This window comes from Hemicordylus capensis, chromosome 3 (assembly GCF_027244095.1).
Source record: "Hemicordylus capensis ecotype Gifberg chromosome 3, rHemCap1.1.pri, whole genome shotgun sequence".
NCBI classification, from domain to species: domain Eukaryota; kingdom Metazoa; phylum Chordata; class Lepidosauria; order Squamata; family Cordylidae; genus Hemicordylus; species Hemicordylus capensis.
The window spans coordinates 197,581,597-197,600,411 of NC_069659.1; the positions used below are offsets into that span (position 1 = coordinate 197,581,597).

At 43.5% G+C, this 18,815-nt stretch overlaps 1 protein-coding gene across 2 annotated transcripts in view; it reads right to left on the reverse strand.

The window, feature by feature from the left end:
- Positions 1-1,330: 1,330 nt before the first annotated feature.
- The window catches only part of MYOZ1 (myozenin 1), an 86,667-nt gene continuing 69,182 nt past the window's right edge, over positions 1,331-18,815 (reverse strand). For both annotated transcript variants that reach the window (XM_053313102.1, XM_053313103.1), the window contains 3 exons: positions 11,389-11,668; positions 6,877-7,042; positions 1,331-1,966 (listed from right to left, as the gene is read on the reverse strand). In XM_053313102.1, coding sequence (XP_053169077.1) covers positions 1,738-1,966; positions 6,877-7,042; positions 11,389-11,668 — 675 coding nt within the window. In that variant the 3' untranslated portion in view covers positions 1,331-1,737. The remainder of the gene's footprint in view (positions 1,967-6,876; positions 7,043-11,388; positions 11,669-18,815) is intronic.

Sequence of the window (18,815 nt, forward strand, 5' to 3'; positions counted from 1 at the left end):
TTTAATGACAACACTGGCTTTAGTCCCCCCCATTCTCCAGCCCAGACTGCTTCGTCTCTCCCTTTCTTTGTACGGTGCTGCTGGGACCACTGAGTAACACATACTACCAGACACTGTCTTCAGCCTTAGGGGAAAGCAGACAGTGTACCTCATTAGGATTTCATGCTGCAGTGCTTGTGCATTCATGCCCTGGCAGGGAACATGGCAATAATATGCATGCAGATCTGCCAAACATACTGCTATGGGCAGTAACCAGTAGGGTTACTGAACAAATAGGGCTCATCACTCTGGAATAATATGGAATAATCTGGAATAATATGGAATATGGGCTCATCACTCTGGAATGCCACTCTGGAATAATATGAGCAGACATATTGCTTGTCTTTGAATGTACCTCTTGGTATACTTGACCACTGTCAGCTACTGAATGTCTGAATGTTTTTCCAGCACAGAATTTTTAGTATAAATTTCTCTAGCTTATTCACGATTGCATGCCACCTTCAGTTATTAGGCAACAATCCAGGGAAGGGTGAGAAATTACTCGTTTCAGGAAAGTTGTGTGAAATGCGGATTTCCTAGTGTTAAGAAACAAATTAAAAATGGGCTACTTTTACTTTCTCTTGGAAGAGGCAAGAAGGGCAGTGAAGCAGTTTTGGTGGCAGGCTTGCACCATTGCCAGGTAGTCTTCATTGTGTTTGCCTTCAGCAACCAGCAAGAGCTGTTTGCATTAATGGGAAAGGCAATTCATTTTCAAAGGCTGGCAACTGCAGCCAGCTTATCTATGTGGGGGACATCCATCTCTGGGGGACCCCCTTCTTTCATCTCAAAATGGCTGCCATACCATATGCAGGGAGTGGGGTCCCAGGCAAGTGGCTTAACACTGTTTTAACTGAACAGGATCCCGTGGAGTGGGGGGCAGGGTACCATACAAGCTTTGAAATCTGAGACACACTGATTTGTACTGAAAGAATGCTGAAGGAACATAAGACTGAGCTCAGTCCCAACAGCAAGCCTTTGAAGGAAAGATTTGTAGGAATCACATAAACTGCAGCTTTCTCTGCTAAGCGGATAAAATGGCATCAGTTCTGCAAGATATGCACAACTTCATAGCTGGCCTACTGGGTTTGTGCCCAGCTGGCTGCAGGTTCCAGTCTGTATGTACATCAGCTGTATGTGTCAGAGCCATGGATACAAACTTTGCCAGCTGTGGATCATAGCCATGATTGAATGGCAGTTCTTTCTTTGTGCCCTTTTAGGAATGTTGCCAATGTAGCCTAAACATCAATTTCTCCAAGTTGTGAAACGGAAACAAAAACTAGAGAGACTGGTCCTCTTTCTTTCTAGATGCTTTATTCATTTTTGCCAAATGACAGAATAGGGACAAACTCAGTACAGAGCAGGCAGGCAGGCAGCACTGATTATCTTTAAACACCTAAGGCTGTCTTTTTCTTTTCTTTTTCTTTTTTGTCTTCATGGGCAAATACATAAGCCATTTCTCTCTCTCACTTTCTTCCTTCCCTTCCTTCCCTTCTTCTTTCTTGCTCACTAGTACTTTCCCTCTTCTACCTCTGATATGGCTAAACACCACAGCAAAGATGTGTTAGAACCTACTGGGAATTTGGCTGTTCTAGGGCCAAAGATGAAGACAACTCTCTGGGACTGGAAGTACATTTTTTAGCTCCTTGTAACAGACTTGGAAGTGAGCAGGGTTGAGACAAAGGAGGGGGAGGTGTGGTTTTATAATTCTTCTGTTTCACCAGCCACTGGCACATTCACCTCAATGTTGTATTCAGCAGGTTCTCCTGACCCCAGCCAGGGTACTGGGGTCCTGTTGAAAGAGGGTCTGTTGGTGACTTCTTGATTATAAACAATGACAGGTTCAGGTAAAGGGCCAGCATCAAATTCAGGCATTTGGAAGGTCATCAGCTTGGCGGCTTTCTCATATCCTCCATAAGGTACTGCAGACCTAGGATGGGGGAACAGTAGAATTAGGCTTTTGGAAATGATAATCTCAGCACATAGAACAGTTCAATGGGTGAGCAAAGCCCTCAGGTATACATGATCCTCTGACAAAATCAACCAACCCAGTATTTTACCAATCATGTACTAAAAATGTTTTTTCCTAGTTTTGTTCCCTTTATATCTAGGACAAACATATGTTTGAACCCTGTGTGGGGAGAGGGTGGGGGAGCAAAGGAGGCAGGACCAGTTATGTAACTACAAATTCAGAAATGTAGGCGCTTTCCATGACAGCCCCCATGGCCATGCCCACCCCAACTGCCAGAGAAGCTGAGAAGTACTGGTGCTCCATCTCTGCGTGTGTGTCCCGCCCACTATGCCCCTAGACAGTGCCAGAACAAAGTTTTTGAGGACTCCAGGACAAAGCCCTCTGCTGATACCTAGCGTGGCCCAGCCCATTCCTCCCCGAATAGGATTCCTTGATGGTGCTTGGTGGCAGCGACTCCTTTAGCACGGCCACTTGCATGTGTGCCATTTTAGCACTCTCAGATGCCTCATCCCCTGACATACAGCAGAGGGCAGGACAGCTGAGAATTCTAAAATGGTGCAACCACTCCAATTTTCAGCAGTGGTGTTGAAGGAGAAGCTGCCACTGCTGCCTTCTGATGCTCAGCTTGCCAGGGCCAGTGTGGGACTTACAGGGTGGCAGTGGGCAACAGCAGAAGTGTACACTCCCTTCAGTGCAGCTGGAGTGGTAGTGTCCTAGATTTAGGTGTCACTGGAAGAAAGGCAATGCACCATGTTTCTTGTGGTAGCGATAAAATCTAAAATGGCACTGTAATTCCAGCTGTGCTGAAAGGAGGATGCATTGCTGCTGCTGCTGTCTGCCACTGCTTAGTAAGCTTGCCAGGGCCCAGTATGGAGGCTTACCAGGTGGAGGTGGGCAGCAGCAGCAGACATTCACTTCAGCATGAATAAAATGCAGCTGCTTTCTCTTCAGTGTGGCACTTGAAGGGGCACAAGGATACAGACACTCACTTAGCTATGTTGAATGAATTTGCTCAGTTGTCATTTCCTTTCACCCTCCCTGTGGCTTCCTCTCAAGGCCCTGCACCATCACAGGGGTCTCTGAAAGCCCATTGTGGATGGGGAGGGCAGGAGAAGGCAACAGCTGAGAGAGTTGTGCTTTACCAGCACTGCACAGGTAGGGGAACTGGGCAGGTGGGCCTCAAGGTTTGGCCATGGCCCTCTGATGTGTTTGGGCCTTCAGCCAGTGCCTGGCTTGACCAGCCTCTCATGCTGGGTTTGAACTGGAGTGTGTGAGAAAGGCTTAAGCATTCCCCCCCTCACAACACTGCTTTTCATTTTAGAAAGAAAAAAAGAAAAGAAAAGTGAGGTATCTTCAAAGAATCAAAATGCAACCCCTCGCAAAAGTAGAGAAGCAAAAATAAAATGAATGCACAGGTGAAGTCTTCAACAATAAACTTACTGATTTGCAAACATTGTCTCAGAGAAGAAAAATAGATAAACAGAACCGATAATCAGAAATAAATGGCTGTAACCTAGAACAGAATACAGCAGCCCACCCCAGTTAAAAGTGGATGTCAGAAGATAGGTAACCCTCTTATATCTCACTGTGGAATCTGGCAACTTTATAATCTGCTTGTGTGGAATTGCTTTCCACATGCGATTGATTAAGTGCCATCAAGTCAGTGTCGACTCTTAGCAACCACATAGATAGATTATCTCCAGGGCGCTTTCCAGATTACACTCTGCAGCGGGGTCACAGTAGATCTCAGAAGTGTGCTTCCACACTTCCTGTGTTGTGACACCACAGTCCCTACGCTGACAGCAGGGTGGCGTTCACATTTCGGATGCTTTGTTTTGAATTTAATCGCTGCGATATAGTGCTATGATGTCGTGTATCCGGCATATAAAGGTTGCTGGTTTTTTTGGGTTGTTAGTTTCCGCGAGACTGCTCCCCCTGCTGTTTATGTTTCAAATGTGATTTGCCTGAATGGAAGCATTTTGCTGCTTTTGAGGAGCTAATCTGGAAAGCACCCAGGTAGGAAGTCTCAAACCAGGGCTCCAGGATTAATGCATATTTATCTGCCCCACAAGCAATTTAAATGCCATGATAAATCACATCCAGGATTGCTTCCACAGTTAGCTTGAGTTGCCATCATTTGTTAATCCCCTTTTTAAAAAGAATCCAGACAATGTCATTTCCAGTACATTCCAGTATTTTCCATGTTGTCTTCCTGTCTTTTTTCAGGTCTGATCGGCAGGTTTACTTATGTCATTTAAAATGCAATTGCAGCATTAACATTTCCAAGGCTGACTAACAAAGAACTACTGAGGCTTTCCAGAGCCACTGTAACCTTAATTCGAAGCTTTCTCATTGTGGCTTCTGCCTCTAATTCAGTGATTTTCACTATTTTTCAAGTGGGGGTCATGCTGGCAAAGAACCTTCAATATGAGAGCCAGGTACTGTGCTTTTTTCAGGGCTGGGGGGCGGGGGGCTTTAAGAGAGACAGAGCCCGCTCTTAGGAGCAGTGGCGGCACCAGACAAAAAATTGAGGGGGAGGCACAGAAGAGGCAAAGGGGCATTTATGGGTGGGCAAGCTGGGCCCCACATATTAGATTTCTGAATGTAACTGTTCTTCAGAGGACAGTTTCTCAGTGCATAAAACAACACATCTGGAAGAAAGAAACCAAAGCACCAACTACTTTGACAGGGAATGCAGGATTAGATCAATGCAGTTTAGGAGTCAGTCCCAGCCTAGTGAACCACACGCTGCCTGGAATAAGAATCTCCTTCAAGCCTAGCAGGGAACAGGAATTTCCAGTGTCAGCAGCAATGACAGGCTGACAGGTCCACATTTTGGCTGTGGCTCTCGTATCCACAGCTTCCTTTATGCCCAAGCAGCTCATCTCCCTCCATTTAAGCAAAGAGATGCCTTCCTAGTAAAAGGGTTTTATTTCCTCTTTCCAGCTCAGTAACCATAAGCTCCAGGATCAATCAGTACACAACTCACAATTGTCTGGTTTTACATCTACTGGTCTGATGCACACAATCATTCAAATCTAGTTTTAATTTATTTATCTAGGTTTGTTTGTTTATTATTTCTCTGTGTAAACCGCCCTGAGCCATTTTTGGAAGGGCAGTATAGAAATCGAATAAATAAATAATAATAAATAATGTGGGTTACCAACATTAGTGTGATTGTGTGAACCCATGTCAAGGTGGTTTATGACCCGCGTCTAAGATTTCCATCTTGGGGTGGGATCACACAACCACACTAATGGTTTTTTTTTTGCCATTTTAAAATTTTATTGATTTTTACAATATATTAACAATCAAGTTACACTTAATTAAGTAAATGTTGACTTCCTGCTTACCAGTCTGTGCAGTTCTTGTTAACTATACATATAAGCCATTGCTATAATATTACAAAATATATATACACCTTACAATTTGATTTTACCCTACCCCAACCTGCTGTGATACTAAATTTCAAACCCTGCTGAAAGGTCCATGCTAGAAAAATAGTTCTTTAAGTAAAGTAAGAAAGGTTCCCAATCTTTTTTAAAACATTCTGAGTTTTCATCCTTTATAAGTGTTGTAAGTTTTGCCATCTCCGCATATTCCAAAATTTTTATCAACCAATCTTCTTTTGAAGGCATTTTATTATCTTTCCATTTCTGTGCATATACTATTCTAGACGCCGTGGTTGCATACATTAAAAAAGTTAAATTTCTTCTAGAGAACTCTCCTTGAGTTATTCTCAACAAGAAGGATTCTGGCCTTTTAGGAAATGTCATTTTAAAAATTTTCTTCAGCTCATTATATATCATATCCCAAAAGGCCTTTGTTTTCCCACATGACCACCACATATGAAAGAAAGTTCCTTCACATTGTCCATGTTTCCAACATTTGTTTGAAACATTTTTATACATTAATGCTAATTTTTTTGGTGTCAGATACCACCTGTACATCATCTTATAACAATTTTCTTTGAAAATATAACATGCACTGAACTTTAAATCAGTTTTCCATAATTTTTCCCAAGCTGCCATCTCTATATTATGACCCACATCTTGAGCCTATTTTATCATAGTCGTTTTAACCACTTCGTCTCTTGTCTCCTCCAAAAGCAACAACTTATACAACTTATACAACTAATTTGTCATCATTTTCACACAACTCCTTTTCAAATCTTGACATCTGATCTTCAAATCCAGCTTTAAGATTCTTCTTATAAATTTCGTTTAGCTGATGGTACTGAAACCAGTTGCTAATCAAATTTTGAACTTCAGTTAGATTTTTTTTTTAATTTAGAGCCCTTATCTTGAAAACATAACAAATCTCTATAGGTACCCCATTCAGACTGCATAGTTATCTCTTTACGCGCTAAAGCTTCAATCGGGGATACCCATAATGGAGTTTTAGGTTCCAGCCATTTTTTATATTTTACCCACACTCGCATAAGACTCCTTCTTACATAGTGATTAAGAAAATCTTTATGCATTATAGTTTTATCATACCACAAATAAGAATGCCATCCAAACCTTCTATCAAATCCTTCCAGATCAACTATTCTGGGATTTCTTAATGTTATCCATTCCTTTAACCACGTCAAACAAACAGCATCAAAATACAACCTTAAATCCGGCAGGGTAAGACCACCTCTTTCTTTAGCATCTGTTAAATTTTTAAATTTATTTCTTGGTCTTTTCCTTTGCCAAACAAATTTAGTTATGTCCTTTTGCCATTGCTTAAAACAAGTTAACATATTAATTATAGGAATAGACAACCACACTAATGTTAACAGTCCACATTAAACCTAGATTTAAACAGTTGTGTGACCTGGGCCTCTGTCATCTTCTACTAAACTATCAAGCATTTTTCCTTACCTGTTAAAAGATTTATAACGGCAGAGTTCTGCTTTGCTGCCATAAGACAAGAGGTCAATTGTGAATTCACTTTTCTCTTGTGGGGTAAGGCCCAGAGCTCTTTCCCATGGTGAGATGTAGGTCTTAAAAATGGAGACATGTTTCCCACTCCCACCTTTGTTGTCACCTATAATACAAAGAAAGAGAAGAAAATGTAGGCCAAATGAGAGAAACACATTAAAAAGAAGGCCTTTGGGGGACGAATGCGATGAATAATTTAGACATAGCAGGTTGCTTCAAACAAAATCCTACTTCTATATCAAGTAAACTCAAACCCTGAGCTCAGAATAAATTATACAAGTTGTACCATTCTGTATAAGTTAATCTAATACATATCCCATGTATTCAGAGTGCCTGTTTTCATAATTCAGAATAGCTTAGTCAAGTCTGGGATAGAACAAGAAAGGGAATGTACGAAAAGGAATAGGACTGTGGCTAATAAGGGCAAGAGAAAAAGGAAACGGAAGCCAAGGCAGCGTAAGCTCATTACCCTGCACTACTCTAGGTGAATGACAAGAAGACACTCTGACCCCCTCACTGACCTCACCCCTCAGTAGGAGTCACCCCAGCCCCTTGCTGGGACCACCTCACCTCATAGGCCCAGAAACTGCCCTTTTCCCCTCCCCTGTGCCATAACTGCCTGTTTTCACAGCTTGCATGAGGCAGCATGGAGCATGCCTTCAGCAGTGGTGGCTGGCCTCTCTGTTACCATTGCACTGCTAAGTGAGCAGCACCAGCTCACTTACTCCCCATCCTCTCTTGTTTCTTTCTTCCAGTACCAAACTTGTCCAAACACAAAGCAGAAAGGTTTGCTGGAGGAAAGGGAAGAGTCAGTGGGAGGGAGACAGAGAGAGAGAGCGAGAGAGAGAGAGCACAAAGGGAAGAGGTGCTGCCAGGTGCTGTGAAGGGTGCCCGCTGCCTGCCTCTAGCTGGTATGTCACTGCTTGCCATAGCAAGCAGCAGACATCTAGCACCAGCAGTCTCTCTGACTGTGCTGGCCAGCTGGCTCACTCTTTTGCATGCATGCTCTGAAAAAGAAAAAGAAAAGAAACAGGCGGAAAAATGAAAAAGAGAGCCAGCCAGAGAGATTGCTGCTTCCCATGTTGGATGTCTGCTGCCTTCTACAGCAAGCAGCAACATGCAGGCTGGAGGCAGTGGGCATCCCTCTCGTGTGCACTCTCTATCCCCTCCAGCAACTAACTTCTGTGCTTTGTCTGCTCCCAGAATCAAGGAGACAAAGCACACAAGGTTGCTGAAGGACAGAGATGTTGGAGATGGAGTTCTAGTGCATCGACCTTTTGCACCAACTATCCTAATGGCCACTAGGGGCATTGGAAGTAGAGATAGTGAGTAAGGGTCTCCCTAACTGATCTACCTGTCTCTACTCTATGACCCCTGATCTGACTCTTCCGCACTTCCTGTGCTGAGTCACAATCCTTTCTTTCCTCCTAGAGAGAAGATGGAAACACATCATTCCCTCCTTACCTATTCATTATGTAGTCCTTTAGATTAGATTTAGGTCTTTCCTATCCAAGTGTATTTAACCAATAAATACGTAGTGAAGCTATTCTCACAATCACCGGAAAGCGGGCTAAGGGAGCTTAGCCCGCTTTCCAGGGATCATGGGAACCACTGGGCTCGCAGGCGAGCCTGGTGCTCCCAAGGCAGCTAGCCCGCCTAACTACCCCTCCCCTAAGAAGAACTTAACGGAGCAAGCGCTCCGTTAACCTAATCTTTTTGCTCGTGTGTTGCTGCGGCACGCAGCAACATATGAGTAGACCCCCAACCGGGAGGCTGCAAGCAGTCTCCCGGGCTTGGGGGTCTCTCCAAAATGCCCCACGTGCTCGAGTGGGCACCCTGGAATGTTCAGGGGCCGCGCGGCCTCCGATCCCCACTGCCCCAGCTATGAGCGGTTGCTCATCTGTGGGGAGAGCAGGCTAAGCCCACTTTCCCTGCAGTTAGCCCCAAAGCTCTTCTCACTGATCGTGAGAAGAGCTTCAGTATTTAGTTCTACAAGAATCTCCATGTCTTTTCTCTAAATCGCTGCAACAACTAAACCATCCTCTGCTACCTACTCTGTAACTGGAGTGTGTGCTCATTCCATAGTGATCTGCTGTTTTATCTACTGGGAGTAAAAATTAACAACCCTCAACAAGAGAAACTGAGCAGCAGGTGATGCTTAATACTGGCAGGAGAACAGCACTGAATGTTGGAGATGGAGTTCCAGTGCATTGACCTTTTGCAGCAACTATCCTAATGACCACTAGGGGCATTGGGGGTAGAGGTAGGTAGTTAGAGGTCTCCTTACCTGTCCCTGCTTTCCTCTGCTCTATGACCCCTGCCTTGACTGCTCATGTACTTCCTGTAGTGAGTCAGTCCTTTTCCTTTCCTCCTAGAGAGAAAGTGGAAGCATCTCTCTCTCTCTCTCTCTCTCCCCCCCTACTATTCACTATGTAGCTGATAGATATGATAGGTCTTTCCTATCCCAAATGTATTTCACTAATACACCTATTTAGTTTAGACTCTACAGTGATCTCCATGTGTGTTACTTAAATAGCTGCAACAACTAACTCTGCACTCTCTAACTAGAGTGGTAGCTTCCTTGGTGCTTTGCTAAATATTCACAAACCCCCAACACTGAACACTGCCAGGAAGAAGAAAGGCCAGATGTGTTATCGGTGACAGGTAGCATCAGCGTGCAATGGACATGGGAGTGTGTGCTTGGTTTTAAGTGGCACCCCAGCTTGAGCCATCTGTGGGTGCGGCAGCTGACTTAGCAGGGTAGTGAAAATGGAGAAACCAGCTGCTGCTACTGGAGCCATGATCAGGAAGAACATGCTCGGGAGGCAGTGACGGCAAGCAAGGCAGGGGTGAGTTGCAAGAGAAATGTCTACACCCCCACTGAGCAGTGCTGTAGGTGGGGCTGGGAGCAGCAAGTGGCAAGTCCATACCCCCCCCCCAATGAGTAAAAATTCTTTCTGTAGGTGGCAGGGGAAGGGGTCCTTTCTGCTGCCCTCAGCAAGGCCCCCAAAGCACTGCCTGAGGCAATTGCCTCATAAGGGACCCACCCAAGCCAAAGCAATCAGACAAGTGCTCCTCTGCCCTGCAATTATTGCTGCTTTGGGCATCAGAGTCTTCAGCAAATGCTGCCCTCCAAAAATGAGATATCAGTTTTAATAACGGTTGTGACTGTGCACAGTTGCAACTTTTAAAAACAGCATTAGCAAGGCTTTGAGCCAGTTCTAATCAAGCATAATGTAAATGACTGTACAATGAATGTAATAGCTTAATTTATAGGTTTTTTTTGTGGGCTGTAATATTATTTTGAGTGTGTTTGTTTTTACTACTGGCTGAAACAAACCAAACTACTACTACTACAATGGGTATTTATGTACCGCTCTTCAACCAAAATTCACAAAGCGTTTACAAAGAAAAATAAATAATACATAAATAAAATGGTCCCTTGTCTCCAAAGGGCTCATAATCTAACAGTTTTACACAAAAGGGCTCACAATTTTAAAAGAACTTAGCTGTACAACATAATTTATTAGAAACTTGCTTCTTGAGAATTTTAACTGTCACTTTTTCCAAGTAGCAAGTTTCTAGCTATCACTATTATTACTACATATATTTATATACTGTTTTCAACAAAAGTTCTCAAAGCGGTGTATATATATATATATATATATATATATATATATATATATATATATATATATATATGGTTCCCTGTCCCAAAAGGACTCACAATCTAAAAAGAAACATAAGGTAGACATCAGCAATAACACCTGGAGTAATGCTATGCTGGGATTTCATAGGGCCAATTGATCTCCCCTGGTGAAATATAAAAGAATCACCACTTTAAAAGGTGCCTCTTTGTGCACAGTGTGGAGTCTTTTCTGTTATAGGTTCAGGAAACAAAGGGGGCCTTTGCCAGGGCATTCAAAACTGTTGCTGTACTCTGTATTGTTTTCTGCCTCAAGTAATAGCTCCCTGGTGCAAAATTTGGGTAACTGAAGTGGAACTATGGCTTTTCACTCTTTGGAATGGTGTTATTCCATACTACTTTCCAATAGTAATCATACGGTCACATGTTTCCATTTTCTAATGGTCCCACATTGGGCCTAGCTCAAGGCACCACAGGTTCTTATGAAGTTTTAAAAATTGTTGTTTGAATGCAGAATAAGTTGGTTATGGTGCAATATTTATATATCTGCTCTTTGTGTACCCTAGACAGCATAAATAACAATCTTTGAAGATTTGATACAAGAATTTAGATTTTAGGGAAGATTTTGCAAAGGAAAGGATTCAGGAAAAAGGATTCAGGAAGCAATCCTAATCCTCTCATTTGCAAGATCTTGCTCAGATGTGTCTTGATCCCTTGAACTATTTTGTCAACCTCTGAAGATGACTGGGCAGTTCTGGACACCTTTCCTTATCAACTCTTTTACTGGTATACACATAGATACTTGCCTTTTCCACCAGTGGTATCACTTCCTCCTCCGCCGTTCACTCCTCCTTCTGTGCCGGCAGATCCCTCTGTGTGGCCACCTCCAGTTCCCCCAGCTCCAGTTCCTCCAGGTCCACCTTTGCTTCCAGGTTTTGGAGGAGGGGTGGGGGCATATTGTAGCTTACTGGATCCATATGGCCCTACAGTTACACCACTGACCATCCTCCCACCACTATATGAGTAACCATGAGCATCAACTCCATAGTGTCCCCCAACAGGTGGGATGAACCTCTGAAAATGATCCTGAAGTGGGAAGAGGGAACGGGGGTGTGGGAGTGAGGAGAGAAAGATACTATGAAGTAATTGGCAAGGTACAGATTCCATATCTTTCTTTCACTTTCCAGATTCTTCTTGGACCTAACGTAGATGAGCAGCAGCACAATAGCTGTCAGTACATTGGCAGGGTTGGTTTAGTGGTTTCAGGGAACAACAGATGAGGGGTGCTGATTCTGAGACTCAGCAACTTCAGTATGTTTATGTAGGTTTGGGGTAGGGTAGAAGTGAGATTTTAGGCATCAGGAGTGAGATATTTTTGATAAGAGAACTGTACATGAAACAGTACTGAAACTGCAAAATTAAGGCTAAAACTCTATGTGATGGCAGCAAACCCATTTGTTTAAACTCAGGTTTGCCCCCAAACACGTATGAAACTCAGGTGTGGGCAGCAGGATCTTTTCTTTCCCATGCCTGACTTCACTGCAGTCCATTTCCAGGAGTCTTCCCCCCACCTGCAAAAATTCAGGCTTTTGATATTAGAAGTGAATCAAATCGTAGTGGTTGGGGGAATGCCCGGCAGGAGGGGTTGGGGGAGGGAAGCTGTAGGAAGAACGGGGTTCAGCTTCTCTCCTTTGCTTTCAGAACTGGCTTCCCTTGCGTTCTAAATGTTGGAACAAGTGGGGCTCTCCCTGTCACATGTAGTTTGAGTCTAAGGTTGCCTTCACATGTATATTTTATTCCCCAAATGACATCTAGCTATATTGCCAGCGTAATTATTCTGCTTCTGTTCTTTCTTTGTGATTGGATATCCCATATTCTCTTGTCATGCATTGCATGTGATAGGGATCCACTAGCCAACTTTTTCTGACTAGCACGACAGGAGAAGTTCTTCTACATCTCAAACCATTCACACAACATGTTTGACGACTCCTCTCGAACACCCATCCAAATGGTCTCTGAGCAGGTATTAAGCTAATTGTTGGAGACACATTCCCAGTGGTGATTCCCACAGTAAACCAGCAATCAAGTACTCTCTATGTGCAGAGTTCTTCTACAGGCTCTTTTGCTTTCAGGTGGCTGAAAAGCCTGAAGAGGTGACAGGCTGAAAAGCCTGAAGAGGTGACTGGGCACCCAGTTCTGTCATAGCCGTAGCTCACTGGAAGAGTACCTACTTTGTATGCATCATCAAATCCTTGTCATCTCCAGTATAAAACAAATGAGGAACTCAGATAGCAGGACTGGGACAGACCTCTGCCAGAGACCTTGGAGAGGCACTGCCAGCTGGAGTGGCCAGTACTGAACTAGATGGAGCAAAGGTTTGATTCAGTCTAAGGTAGCTTCATATGCTAATGCACCATTCTAGCTGAAACACCAATGCCTCACTTTTACAAGCATCAAGCCCACAGCTCAGATATGCTTAGAGCTGATATGAAAAGTTTCCTGGAAGCAATTTCAATGACATTTGAGGTTTCAAGGATGGAGAACTTAGCAAGGGTGGTGATAATCTTTTGTAAATTATTGTAAAGGGAGGTGGCGTAGTGCTCTTTGATGATGACAACAGCAGGTGTTATTTTTCTATTCTTTATAGTATATGCTGCACCTTTGCGGGCTGGCAGCAAGGGAAGCAGTGCTGAAAGTGCTAGGCCTCTTCCAGCCACCCCAAGCAGTATTGTGCTGGAGGGGCAGGAAAGAAATAAAGTGTGAATTGCGCCAAGCAGTCTTGCACTGGAGTTGCAGGATATATACATATTTTAAATAAATAACAAGCAGTGGACCCCATCTGGCTGCCATTTGTGTTCCTGGAATGACCCTGGAATGATGCTGTGACCTGATGTAGCCTGAGTCTAACAGGATTCCTAGGTGGGAAGTGGCAGCTGGACAGGGCCAACCACCAGGAAGATACTGTGTTTCCAGTGCTGTTTCTGCAAAGGCAGAGCACAAGCTGAAAAAGACAAGACAAACAGGCACCACATAAAATCTTTTTTTAAAAAAATAAGAAAAAGGACACCTACCCTGATGGTAGTGGCTTTCCAGGATTTCAGGAGTCTTTCCCTGCCTTGCCTGGAGATGCCAAGGACTGAACCTGGGAACCTCTGCATGAAAAGCAGATGATCTACCACAGAGATACATCCCCACCCCCAATATAAACCATGGCTTAAACAATGTGATCAGGGTCCAGTTCACTTGGTGAGCTGCTGTTGAATTCTATCTAATAATCTTTTGTGTTTTGTTGTTTGGAGGTTTGTCCCAATGGGGATCCTGTAGAGAGTGTGGGGGGTGGAGTCAGAAAGGAAAGGGAGGGAGAAGGAGAAAATCGAGTTGCTTCTGAATAAAGTTGTAGTTAAACCAGCACAAGATTGCTCTGTGTTTACTAGGGATGCAGTTAAAAAACAGCGGTCACTTGGACAGTTTCTCTGAACCAGCATAGTGTCACTCCAAGGAAGCTTCTGGGGAGGGGAATTGTGGACTATCAGTGGAGTCCAATTCATCATTTCTCAGCCCTTCCTCCAAATTACAGAAAACTGGAAAGTATGGTGCAGGGGCGTAGCAAGGTTGGAGTGGAGAGACAAGATTTTAAAATGCCCTCCCCTCACTGAAGCTCAGCTCATGAAGTAAAGAAATCTTAAGTTAGGCTGAATAGTGGTAACAAAAAGCATACACACACACACACACACACACACACACACACACACACACACACCTATGTGCCACAATAGAACATCATCCTAAATTATTTTTTTAAAGGTTTTGTAAATTGTGGACGATGCAAGTCATTTAATGGTACTAGAGAAAGGCATGCTGTTCTGGTAGCTCCAGGTCTTAACACTCACATCAATTTTGGAGGATGAATACAACTGAAGGAAGCCTGGGCGGGTGCACGGCTGGGGAAGTCAGTCATGTGACTTGCCTCTGCCCCCAGGCAGCGGGCCGCCAGACAACTGTCTCCCCTTGCCCTATTATCGTATGGTGCTATCAGGTATGGGCAGTGACCAGTATTAATACCAGGCTGCATGATGCTTTTCAGCCACGAGATGCACAGAAGTCAAACCCTATTTGTGTACCAAATTTAGAAATTCTCCTCTGAAGAGCAAACATTTAGGCACTGGAACCTCTCACTTGGGTATTGAGCTTGGGTATTCTCTGGAGGTTGCAGGAAATATCCGAGCTCAACAAAGGTTTTAAAAAAAATAATAACCCTGGTCACAATTTTAAACTTGCCCTAGCCAGTCATTAAAAATATTAAGATTGAAAAGATTAAGAACAAGTTGTTTAAGTAAGAACTAATCAGCCTACTTTCCTTTCACTGTCCCTACATCTGGACTAAATTTGGTGCAAATTGAGGTCCACAAGTTAGATCTCTTGTGCCTCAAATGTTCATGTGTCTGCCATCTTGGACTGGGGTGGATGTCATCATTACAAACTGTCCCTATGTTTCACTCACTACAGCTGTTCCAAATTTGGTTCAAATTGGTTAAACAGTCCTCAAGTTAGTGCACTTGAACCTCTATGCATCCGCCATCTTGGATCGGGGTGGGTGATATCATCACAAACTACACCATTGGGGAATCCCCATGTTTCCATTCAGCTGTAGCAAATTTGGTTCAAATCAGACAGTCCACAAGTTAGCCCACTTGCGCCTCAAACTTTCACTCGTCCGCCATATTGGATTGGGGTAGATGACATTTTCACAAACTACACCATTGAGGTGTCCCTACATGTCCCTACAGCTGCAGCAAATTTGGTACAAATTGGTTAAGTGGTTCACAAGTTAGCCCACTTGCGCTTCAAAAGTTTACACGCCTGCCATTTTGAATTAGTGTGGATGACATCATCACAAACTACACCATTGAAGTGTCCCTGTGTGTCACTGCAATGGTACCTAATTTCATTTAAATTGGTTAGATAGTCCACAAATTAGCTTGCTTGCGCCTCAGATGGTCACATGGCCGCCGTATTGAATTTGAGTGGATGACATCATCACATACCATGCCATTAGGGCATCCCTATGTGTCCCTACATCTTTAGCAAATTTTGTTCAAATCGGTTAGGCAATTCACAAGCTAGCCTCAAAAGTTTATGCTTCCGCAATCTTGGATCAGGGTGGGTGACATCATCACAAAATATGCCATTGAGATGTCCCTATGTGTCCCTATAATTGTACCTGGTTTCGTTCATATTGGTACAGGTGTTGCGAAGTTGATCAGTGGGGGGCACACAGATGGACACACACAGAAATGCTGGGTGATCTTATAAGCCTACTAGAAAGTAGGCTAAAAAGCATAAGATTACGCTTTTTAATTTTACTGTAAACAGCCCAGAGGCAAAAGTTTTGGGAGGTATATAAATGTGATAGGTAGATAGGTAGGTAGATGCTGTATGCAGGCAGGGAATAAAATCAAGGTGGGACATTAATTGATGGACAGCTTAAGGAAATTGCCTCAAAAGTTCTCAGAAACAGCCTTGCAAATTCAGGAAAATTTAGAAATAGCATCAGAATGTCAGGCTGATCAGTATTTTGACCACCATCAAAATATTCTGTCCAGGGGCATAGCTATGGGAGAGGGGGCTTGTGTTCACCTATCTCTCCAGCAGCCCTCAGAATGAGGGAGATCATGAAGAAAATGCGGAGGGGTGGAGCTGGGGGCCCCAGGTTCTTTGAACCTCTTCACTCAATTATACCCCTGATACTGTCATTGTCATTGCAGCTTTCTGCTCCTATGTGTAGCTAACCTCAACAAATCATTCTGACGTTAGCCAACCACCATAAGCTCTGTAACCATCTGCAAGCTAACTACATAATGTCCATATTATATATCCATTGGCCTTCACCCATAAATGTTATGCAGTAAATAATACATTGAAGTCATCAAACAGGCAGTCAGTCAAATCACAAAACAGACGCAACATGCCATGAAGTCAGAATGCCACTGAGCTTTCTACAACAGCCATGTCGAGCTCCATGGCTGCTTCCCTCCCCAGGCAAGTGACCACTTTTTGGGGGGTGGGGGTGGGGCTTTTTATCAGGACTGTGACACAGAGGGAAAGGGTTCAATCCCCAGAGGCGTATCTAGGGAAAATAGCACCTAGGGCAAGCACTGAAATTGCAACCACTGTCCAAACATCTGACACCCATCTTTCAGATAACTTTACTATAATATCAGCTGAAAAATATAAGCCAAGCTCATTAATCTTTTAAAATTTCAAAAACTATTTAGCAGTGGACGTAGCCAGACCAAAAAATGCTGGAAAACTACAAATTTCAGTATGCTGGGGCTCATGAAATACCCAAATACTATGTGGAGGTGTACTTGGAAAACTAAACAGAAGTGCCTGTCTCATTCTCTACTATGCATCTACTAGCATCACTATTACATAAGTTTTAAAAATAAATGGAGAATTTGACTTTTCCCAGACACTCTGAAAATAATTAAAGGATATGCAGAGTAAACTGTGTCACTGCTTGGAATTTATTCTAGTATTTCAGAAAGACAGTTAAAATGAGAGAAAGAGAGCAAGAAACTCCCAGTGGGCCTTAATACTAAGGATTTCACACTGATTCAAAGACAAACTCACCATTAATAACCATATTTTAAAGACACCACATTTAACTCACTTATCATAAGCAAAGTAAGAGCAAATGAATATTCTCTGTACATAGTGCCAAACTGAATATGTGTACAGTGACTTATATTATATTAAAAAATTTTTTTTACCTGTAGCCCCTTCGGGGCGCTTCCTATAGGCTGTGGAGGGGGGGGTCTGCAAAGGTTACCCCTCCCACTGTTGGCCTCTAGGGCCTCGCAGAGACCATTTGAGCATGTGCAGTGGCCATTTTTAAAAATAATTGTTTTTTTTTAATGGCCACTGAAACCAAAATGGCCACCACGCATGCTCAAATGGCCTCTGCGAGGCCTGGCATGTCCTAGGGCCTCACAGAGGCCATTTGAGCATGTGCAGTGGCCATTTTGTTTCTGGTGGCCATTTTTTAAAAAATAATTTTAAGAATTTGCACCCCCCTTCAAGTGGCGTCCAGGGCACGTGCCCTGCCTGCCCTACCCTAGATACGCCCCTGTCAATCCCCCTACAGTATTGTCTGGATAGATTGGTTACTCCATGGTTATGTTAAAAAATCAGATAGACACACAATGATACCTGTGTGTCACATGTACTTTGGCCCACTCAGTTCTACTGAATAGGCATGCAGATTGCATATAATAAATAATAAAAAATAATATAAAAAGGATTATTTGTTAGCTGCCACATAACAAATTATTCTCTAGGTGGCTCACAACACAACATTAAAACATTGAATCAAATAAAAACATATAAAACACCTAAAATCAATGGCGGGGAGGGGGAGAGATTATTTTTAAAAATAATTTCTTGAAAGCCTGAGTGAACAGAAAAGTCTTCACCTGGCATCTAAAAGAACAAAGTGATGGTGCCAGGCGAACATTACTGGGGAGGCTGTTCCATAAATGGAGTGCGACCACTGAAAAGTTCCTCTTCCTAGAAGCAATCCGCCTAACCTTGTTTGGCAGAGGCACTTGGAGCAAGGCCTCTGAAGATCTTAAGGTCCAAGCTGGGACATATGGGGTAAGGTGCTCTCCCAAGCTATTTAGGACTTTAAAGGTTAAAACTAGCACTTTGAATTGGTCCTGGAAACAGACTGGGAGCTAGTGCAGATGATGAAGCACTTGCATAATCTGATCAAAGCACCCAGTCCCAGTTAATAATCTTGCAGCCCTACGTTGGACCGACTGCAGTTTCCGGGCTGTTTTCAAAGGCAGTCTCACCTACGACACATTGCAGTAATCTATGCGAGAAGTTACCAGAGCATGAGTACCTGTGGCCAAACTATCTCTATCCAGGTACAGTTGCAGTTGGCATATCAGCCAAAGCTGATAAAATGAGCTCCAAGTCACAGAGGCCACTTGAGCCTCTAGTGACAATGATGGATCAATGAGCACCCCCAGACTGCGAACCTGGTCCTTTAGGGGGAGTGCAACCCCATCTAAAACAGGCTGAACATAATTCATCCTGGCAGAGGAACCACCAACCAACGGTACTTTTGTCTTGTTTGGATTGAGTCTCAATTTGTTCATCCTCATCCAGTCTATTACTGCATCCAGGCCCTGATTAAGGACAGCCACCCCCTCACCTACGTCTGATG